General features: G+C 34.7%; 1 protein-coding gene across 2 annotated transcripts in view; it reads right to left on the reverse strand.

Moving 5' to 3' along the window:
* Positions 1-248: 248 nt before the first annotated feature.
* Positions 249-10002, reverse strand: part of LOC105322684 (solute carrier family 35 member F6) — a 10480-nt gene continuing 726 nt past the window's right edge. Inside the window, exons 2-14 of one of the 2 annotated variants that reach the window (XM_034468469.2) lie at positions 9503-9635; positions 9215-9306; positions 8627-8694; positions 5894-5940; positions 5139-5200; positions 4978-5057; positions 4271-4409; positions 3505-3599; positions 3328-3372; positions 2689-2869; positions 2292-2374; positions 1633-1675; positions 249-1434 (exon numbers count right to left, since the gene is read on the reverse strand). In XM_034468469.2, coding sequence (XP_034324360.1) covers positions 1226-1434; positions 1633-1675; positions 2292-2374; positions 2689-2869; positions 3328-3372; positions 3505-3599; positions 4271-4409; positions 4978-5057; positions 5139-5200; positions 5894-5940; positions 8627-8694; positions 9215-9306; positions 9503-9588 — 1230 coding nt within the window. In that variant the 5' untranslated portion in view covers positions 9589-9635 and the 3' untranslated portion in view covers positions 249-1225. The remainder of the gene's footprint in view (positions 1435-1632; positions 1676-2291; positions 2375-2688; positions 2870-3327; positions 3373-3504; positions 3600-4270; positions 4410-4977; positions 5058-5138; positions 5201-5893; positions 5941-8626; positions 8695-9214; positions 9307-9502; positions 9636-10002) is intronic. The other variant, XM_011421531.4, reaches the window with a different exon arrangement.

Raw genomic sequence — 10002 nt, forward strand, 5'->3', positions numbered from 1 at the left:
ATAAGAAATACGTCAATACCACCTTCATGTGGGGAATAGGTTTGATGAAATTATTTTTTTAATAGAGAAAATTGTTAATTAAAAAACCCAGGAAGACTAATTGTATTTCATTACAGCATATTGTTTTAAAATTTTCATTTAAAAGTTTCACACAACCATTAACATAAGAATTATATCAGTATTTTAAAGCTGTATGTTACATTTAAATAAAATATAAATCTTTAGAATATATTTACTTTCTAAAAGAGTTCGTGTAGCAAACAATTTTATTCAAAATAAAAAAAAAAATTGTACAACATCAAGAAATGCATATCATCATTTTTATCACTATATGAAAATGTACTTGACCAATGTTCTTTAACTTTTACAAAAATATATGCCATTATCTTTATTTCAAAGTGTATCTTACAACCACCAGGTCTTTCACAAAAAACTGTCTGCCAGTAAATATATTACAACCATTGCTCTCTCTCTCTCTCTCTCTCTCCCCCCTCTCTCTCTCTCTCACTCTCTCTCTCTCTTTTGAACATTTGTTCAAGCCTAAGACTGATTCTCACTACTTTATAGTATCTAATGATTTGTTGTCCATATACTTAACAATATATTCACCTTCACAACTGAGTTCAAATAAAACATATAGTATATCTATACATAAGTGTTGAAATGACACACATAGTATATCGTATTTGTAAGTGTTGAAACTGAGTATCACATATGCACAATACATAACCGGTAATATTAATCCACTTGAACATGAAAATTAATATCACAGACAAAACTTGAATAAATAGATGTTTATATGTATATATATTTATACACATATAAACACGAAAAGTTTTCATTCAAACATATTTCATCTATCATAAAATCTTCTACCCTCACGATGCACCAAAATCACACAATATCAATATTTGATATACATGTATAAAATAAACAAACCATTGAGCTTTATATCCAGACTTTAACTTGTCCTTTTTTGCATATTTGTGGCACAAAAATTGTAAATATACTCTCTCTTTGTCATGGAAATAACATACTGTATAAATATAAAAATACATCAAGAGACACATAATACAGAATGTGTACTTTTGAATATTTGTGAAATAGAATTTGATCATTATTGGCAAACTATTCTATAAACCAGAATTCTGGATAAACAAGTACAGCATTTTATGACTACATTGATTGTGAGTTGGTATGAGTTTTAAATGCCTGCTTATCTTCTTCAGTCCTGTAACAGGGGCGTCTTTTCCGACGTGTTAATTTCATCCGAGTCGGAGAATTCGGCACTCTGTATGTTTCCCCTAGGCGGAGTGCTGGGACTGACCATGAAGTCTACATCTCTCAGTGGTTTCCTCAGACAGGGGATGCACTCTACGTGAACTAACTCATTATACAGGGCTGTTCCAATCAGCAGGAAAAAGAACCCATCAACTGAAAGAGAATAAAAACATTGACATGTATGAAAGTAAATCACAATGTGTCATAATTTGTACAATGTACATGTATATGTAATCTGTAATTGACTGAGTCGTATTTTACTCTAAATGTACATGTGGAAAGGCGAAATTCCTATTTTTTCATTCTTTACATTTTATAGGTTGAACATAAACTTGATTCATTTATTTTTACCTTGCAATAGTCCAAACTGTTTATCGAATGGTTCCCCAAAGTCCTGCAAACCATGGTAAACTAGATTACTAGTACATGAACTGATATGTGCAAGCAAGTTATGTGGATATAAAGCTAATAGATGCAGTTCTGACATGAGTACCAGTAAATATCTTTGATTTATTGAACCCATGAATGTGGCATTACAAAGATGATCAAAGCATTAAATATGGATACATGTAGCTCTTTAAGGTGAAATTTTATAGTACAAGACAGTTTCAAAGAGATTTTCCTATGAATTAATACTAAATAAATATGATTGTAGTTTTCATAAAATATGATTTAGATTACATGGATATTGCAAATCTCTCTCCCCTCCCTTATACAGCAAAACTCTGTTATAACGAAGTCACTGGGACCTAAGAAATTACTTTGCTATATCCGTAATTCATTATAACCGTATAAGAAATTCATTAAATTTACATAGCTGGGGATCCAAGATGACTTCGCTATATCCGTAAATTCGCAATATCTGTGTTCGTACTAAACGAGTTTTACTGTAATTATTACTTATAAGCACATTGATTTCATCTCATGGTAAGTTTCTTTCCCTTTTCCTAAAATATCACACTTAAACAAGCTTGCAATATTCACAACCTTTTCAATATCAAACAACTTACCTTGTCAAATGCATAGTAAATGATCAGATCGGCTCCCCATACAAGCATGGTTCTACATGCGTCAATCAATGTCCTGTGTACAGCTGTCAACATAAGAATTCAAATTCTTAAATTTAAAATTTAAAATAAACATTCCAAAATGTGTGTACAGGTATAAAGAATTTTGGCATAAGAACTCGCAAGAAACCACTTTGCCAAACTCACCTCTGATGTGTTACAAAATAAGTTACTTAGTAACAAGTCAGTAAGCTTTTAATTCAATTGCATAGATACACATTTCTTAGCTAGGTTATATTATTCAACAAAGTGAACTTGATACATGCAGATTTTTCAAATTCATTTCATGAAGCAGTTGCAATTATTCAAATGAACATATTTACCACCTGAAATGACATACCTGTGAGAGATCTAGTCACTGCTAATCCAAAATAATTATAAAAGGCAATGGAAGTTAAGTACAGAAGACAGAACACAAGAAGTCTTGGTTCGTTAGCGATCTGATACAAGGCATCGAGGCTGTTTTCGTAACTGTTGTTCACATCAGCCCCTGGAACATAATACATTGCAGGCAGCACAATCTGTAATTAAAGTTTATGGAATAATAAAGTTTTGAGGATTGATAATGAATCAAGTTCAAATTTAGACAAAAGACTGAAGTGTACTGCTTGAAGCTTTCATGATTTCCATAATCAATTTCATATAAGAATTTTTACAAGCTACCCCCAAAATAAAACGTTTCTGATATAGTCAAATATATGTGCATATCACGAAAAAGAATTTTTTTTTTTAAAAGTCAGGGATAAATTTTCTCCATATATAGCTTCATAAAAAAACAATTTTGTAAGAAAGAAAAAATATTTTCTGATAATAACAATTTGTTTAAGGTCTGTTCTCTTTATGTGTACATGATTATTTTTGCTACAGTTGAGTTTAACTGTACATGTACAATGTACATGTATGTTTAATTACATGTATAATGAGACTGTAAGTATAGTCCCAGTGAGTACATTTCAATTCCTTGCCAAAATTGACTTACAGCTGACATCAAGATGACTCCATATGCTCCCTCCATTCCAACAACCTAAAATAATAAAATAAAACAATAAAATGTACAGTTTTATAATGTATGGCTATACATGCAAACATACAACCTATGACAATCTAAAAATGTATATATTGTTACTTTGACAGCAAGCTACATAGACACACTCACATGGAGGGGGTGGAGACTCCTCTTCTTCAGAAACAGCTCCTCTATCACCATCTGAGTGGCACTGACCATCTGACTCCCAAGGATCAATGCAATACCTGTGTATTGTTTATGGAACAGGTAAGAAGCCTAAACAAAACTCCACTTGTCCAAATTTTACTAATGTTTTATATTGATCGATAAATATTTTTGTATTTATATACACATATCTTGATGATGCATTAAGTCAGCTTTAATTAACAAAAGAATTGCTATTACAGCGAGCAAGGTATCGGACATGATTATCAATGCTAGATTATCCTGTCTTTCTGTGACATCATTGAAAGAGCCAATTTCCCACGATTTTCCAGAATCATGAGGAAATATTTGTAGTTTTGTTTCCTTTTCATATTTGGCCTTTGTTAGTATAAAGTGCAAGACTATTCACATAAGTCTTTGCTTTTATTTTCTTTCATGATATTTACTGGCTCTTCAGCAGGTACAGCCTGTCTTAAATCCCAATAACTCGCCAAAGAATGTCATAGATATCCCTCATAGATTACTCTGGATTGTTAAGACTTGAGAGGATTCAATTGGGATTGTCATAACCCCAACCCCAAGAACACAACGAGAAGTACATGTATGTGACAAAGATTTCCTCATGAAACATTTAATGTGACTACTTGATCAAGATTGTGTTACCCACCTACTCCCCTCCCCCACAACACATTGAGGTGTATGTGATGTACACATTGGTTACATACCCATAGGTATCCTCCTTAGGACTTACCCAGAAGTGTCTTAGATCCTCCTGATGAGGAGGATTTGGCCTTGAAGACACTGGAACACCCAACCAGCACTAGACCACACATTGTCACCAGCATACCACTCCAATGAATAGCACGCAACTTTCTTTTCAGGAAGATTTTCTACCATATAACAAAACAAGGGTATATGCACTCATGATAATTTTTGTTTGTCAGTTAATTTTCCTGTCCAGACATGAAAGAAATATAACAGGAAAATAACACATTTTTTTTTAAAAGCTGTTTTTTAATGGTTTTTGGTTTAACTAACATACATGTACCATCCACTGAACATATACAAATCAGTTGGAAAATAAAAATAATAAAATAGCTAGGCTGTACTGACTGGTTTCAATCTACTGTCACACACCAGTATGTTGTATGATCAATATACTGTCAAATACCAGTATATTGTGTAACCAATCTTCTGTCACACACCAGTATGTTGTATGATCAATCTTCTGTCACATACCAGTATGTTGTACGATCAATCTACTGTCACATACCAGTACGTTGTATGACCAGTCTACTGTCACATACCAGTATGTTGTACGATCAATCATACATTCACTCATTGAAACAGCTCTTATGATATAAAGCTAGGAATATGGCATTCCTATAGCCTAATCTCTTATAAACTGTTTCTTTAAAAGATTCTGAATACCACTGATAGTTAAAAATATACACTTACTGAAAGTATCCCTGCAAAAATAATAATGGAGCCCCGCAACATCTGCCAGACTGAGGCATCAACATACACCAAACCAATGCCTACAATAAATCATTGTCTTTTGAATGATATACTAGCTATATCTACATGTTACCTTGTAGTCACTTCATGATATTACATACCAGCTAGAGAGGTACCAATAAGATCACACACTGTGGGGAAAGCTACCACTAGCTGAACTAGTCTGAAAGGGAAAAACATTAATTGTTTGTTAATAATTCAACATTTTTTTTTTTCACATTTATATCTGAAAGTCAAAAATATATAGGCCACATCTTGTCTACCTGCCTCACTTTATGTGCTCTTCTTTCAAACTAGAACAATCAAATTCAGTTGAAACATGTAGTGTAAATATTTCCATATTTACAACCCAAATATTAAATATTTTTTGGTCTTTCAAATCAATTAAAATTAACAATGTATATATGACTGCTGATATGCAAAAGAGATAGCTAGCTATAGATTACACTCCTTTCAATCAACAGGGTCGATATATAAAAGATTCTAAATGATATATATCAAGTGAGCTAATTATATATAGAGAATAATAAAAAGGCAGAGCAAAACACAATGAAACTTGTCTCCCATCCCTTAAGAATTACACAATGTACCGGTACATTTATGAACACTTATTGGCAGGTTTTTATACCTTCTGTTTCCAATGATTCAGGAATATGCTGATATTCTATACATGTATTAATTTTTTTTATGCAACAACCATTTCAAAAGATACTTTTGTAAACAAAACCAAAAGCTATAATTTGGCCAGCCTGATCTATATAATTGAAGAATGGAAAGTATCAACATGACTCCTAGCTTCCATTTTCTCTATTGTTTAATTACCGGCAGTAGAATTACATTGTATTGGACTACATACCTATTTTGGAACTGTTTTGGGAGTTCATCCAAAGCAGTGACTGAAAACTGAATAGTATATTTCTTTTATATTAAGTATACATCCAATTACATGGATTTGAAAGCTTACTAAAAATATGATAGAATTTAAACAAGAGGCCCATGGGCCACATCGCTCACCTGAGGAACAATAGGTATGATAAAGTCAGCTTAATGGAGTCAAAATACAAACAATCTGGACAATGTACAATAATACATGTAGATCCTGTATAAATAAAATCCATTTTTCCCCCTTGGAACTCGGATAGCCCTGATTGCTGCCAATATTTACAAGAGCAGACTTTAATCACCGCTCCTGCACACGTTACGCAGGCAGGGGTGACCGCACAACTACACAACTCAACAGGTACCAACATTTACACAAGCAGGCAGGGATGACCGCACACTTACGCCAACAGCTCAACCTAACGCAAACAAGGATTTCCACACACTTGCGCTAGAAAGGCCTGAACACCAGCAGGGATGGCCATACACTAGTGCTCGCCACACTAGTGCTCCACTGCAACCACCACCACTACAAGCAGGTATGACTGCACACTTGTATTAATGCAATACAGGGCAGGAATGACCGCACACCTTGTATCAAAGGTTAGAAAACACGTAGATTAGATAGAGCAGGGATGTTCACACACTCAATCTATCCATACCTGTTAAAGTTAAACCCCAAAGAGTCACTCACCTTAATGCAATAGACACTGTCCCTATATATGTGCCAGCCTTAAATAATTCATAGTATCTAAAAATTGGAAATCAAAAATAAACAAACTAATCCGGCCTAACCCAAAACTTCTTATGCAGAACAACGTATATACATTGAATATTTATTATTGTATAAAAATAATCATCACAATAATTGGTTAACAGTGGATGCATTAATTAAAATAATCAAGAATCAATAAATCAAGGGCAATAACTCAATACAGTAATACAAAAAGATTCTAATGAAAAAATAGCTGCCTGCTTTAATTTTATAGTCATATCACATGTTGAGTATTGCAGTTCTCAAAAAGATCCTTTACAATTGTTTATATATGGGATATTTAGCTACATCAAACTCTGAACCTTCTTGTGAGGCCGAAGAATTGTCCTGGAGCCAAAGTTTTAACAATTATAAAAAATCATCTTGCTGATTAGTTTCTGAGAAGAAGATTTTTAAAGATTTACTTTATATATTCCTATGTAAAACTTTAACACCCCCCCCCCCCGCATATGGCCTCAACCTACCCCCAGGGATCATGATTTTCACAACTTTGAATCTACACTACCTGAGGATACTTCCACAAAAGTTTCAGCTTTCCTGGCTGATAAGTTTCTGAGAAGAAGATTTTTAAAGATTTACTCTATATATTCCTATGTAAAACTTCGACCCCCCATTGTGCCCCACCCTACCCCAAGGGATCATGATTTTCACAACTTTGAATCTACACTGATTGAGGATGCTTCCACACAAGTTTCAGCTTTACTGGCTGATTAGTTTCTGAGAAGAAGATTTTTAAAGATTTACTCTATATACATGTATTTCTATGTAAAATTTTAACACCCCCCCCCCCAATGTGGCCTCACCCTACCCCCAGGGATCATGATTTTCACAACTTTCAATCTACACTACCTGAGGATGCTTCCACACAAGTTTCAGCTTTCCTGGCTGATTAGTTTCTGAGAAGAAGATTTTTAAAGATTTACTCTATATTTTCCTATGTAAAATTTCGACCCCCCCCATTGTGGCCCCACCCTACCCCCAGGGGTCATGATTTTCACAACTTTCAATCTACACTACCTGAGGATGCTTCCACACAAGTTTCAGCTTTCCTGGCTGTTTAGTTTCTGAGAAGAAGATTTTCAAAGATTTACTCTATATATTCCTATGTAAAACTTCGACCCCCCCATTGTGGCCCCACCCTACCCCCGGGGATCATGAATTTCACAACTTTCAATCTACACTACCTGAGGATGCTTCCACACAAGTTTCAGCTTTCCTGGCTTTCTGGTTCTTGAGAAGAAGATTTTTAAAGATTTACTCTATATATTTCTATGTAAAATTTTGACCCCCCATTGTGGCCCCACCCTACCCCCGGGGATAATGAATTTCACAACTTTGAATCTACACTACCTGAGGATGCTCTCACACAAGTTTCAGCTTTCTTGGCTGTTTAGTTTCTGAGAAGAAGATTTTTAAAGATTTACTCTATATATTCCTATGTAAAACTTCGACCCCCCATTGTGGCCCCACCCTACCCCCGGGGGTCATGAATTTCACAACTTTCAATCTACACTACCTGAGGATGCTTCCACACAAGTTTCAGCTTTCCTGGCTTTCTGGTTCTTGAGAAGAAGATTTTTGAAAATTTCTCGAAATTTTTCATTAATTTCTTATTATCTCCCCTTGAAAACGGGTGTGCCCCTTAATTTTCACACCTTTGAATCCCCTTTGCCTAAGGATGATTTGTGCTAAGTTTGGTTGAAATTGGCCTAGTAGTTCTTGAGAAGATGTTGAAAATGTGAAAAGTTTATGGACAGACGGACAGACAGACAGACGGACGGACGGACGGACAGACGGACGACAGACAAAATGTGATCAGAATAGCTCACTTGAGCTTTCAGCTCAGGTGAGCTAAAAAAACCCACATAATTAAATTACTAATCAACAACAATCACTGTTTATTACCCATATAGATTACTTAATACTTATTCATACCTCATTTTTCCTTTTATCTCTTTCTCTTTTTCTGACTATCACAAAGCCAATCAAACAAATTGTTTCACCTGAAAAATGGAAGCTAGTTCTACATGTAGGTCTCTTGAACCTTGTGTATTGCTAACAAGTATTTTGTAAAGTGTGTGCAACTAGGGGAATCCCCAAATTACTATGTATTAAAAAACAAGTCTGATTTTGGGATCTTATTTACCGGTAACTATGGTGTTGGGTTGTGTATGGTCGGTATTTGTTAAACAAAATTAAATGCAGCGGTAAGTTCTTTGGAAGATTTTGTTTTGTTTTGCACTGTATTTTCCTATGATATATATGACTTAGCTTTGCAACAATGATGAATGCAATTATTTGTCTTATAGTTTGAACAATTTAGAAACATCAATTGCTGAATAAGCATGCCTTTATCATATATCACAAGTTTTGTTTTGTTTTTTTTGGTTGGAGGGAGGGGGCTAGGGGCAAGGGCTGTCATGCCAAATTACTTTAAACAATTTGAAATAATCTACATGTATTCTTTGTCAGGGTGCTCTCATCATGATATAAAAGAGGTGGTACTGTAGAATGTTTTCTTACCAATGAACATAATGAGGGTTTGAAACCAAGGATGGTTGAACTCATGAGGCTCAGCAGTGTTGTTCTTTGATTTATCTGGATAACCTTTCACTCTGTATAAAAGAAACAACAACAAAAACCCAAATAATATCAAATGAATGTGCTTTTTGCATGGTGGATACATATGAATAGTGTATGTATGTGCATTGTATGTGCATTATATGATAACTAAATAAATATTTCAATTTTTGTGACGATCAGACTGGTTTAACCACAGCATAGTGTCAGAGAGCTCCATCAATAGAGCACCTGACCGGCGAATGAAGGGGCCCAGGTCCAAATCCTTTGTTTGTCATTTTGTTCTCAAATTCCATCAGTGTTGATGCTGTGACCATTCCCTGGAACTGACAATCACAGGTTAACTCCTACCAGGGAAAAGATGCTGGAATGTTAATAAATATTCAAGGGCAAAGATCAATTGAGAGGAGAGTAATGTGATGGTTTAACCACCAGTTCCATGCAGGTACATATACATGTACATATGTAGCTTATGCAGTTGGTAGAGCAACTTCATATACCTAATAAATGTACCTGGGATGAATATAAGTCCCTGCTAGTACTCTGTCCCAATTATGCAGCACATCTTCTTAAATTATTTGATAATCAATTATTCAAACATTTAGATACCTAAGGGTTCAAATGATGTTCATTCAATGGTATGAAAAAATCTCAAGATTTCTCCTTTGAAACACCGGCCCCTCTCGCTTGTCACTAGGTTTCAATCCCATGGCAAAGTGGGAGCTAGGGAG

This window comes from Magallana gigas, chromosome 6, assembly GCF_963853765.1.
Source record: "Magallana gigas chromosome 6, xbMagGiga1.1, whole genome shotgun sequence".
In the NCBI taxonomy this organism is placed as follows: Eukaryota; Metazoa; Mollusca; class Bivalvia; order Ostreida; family Ostreidae; genus Magallana; species Magallana gigas.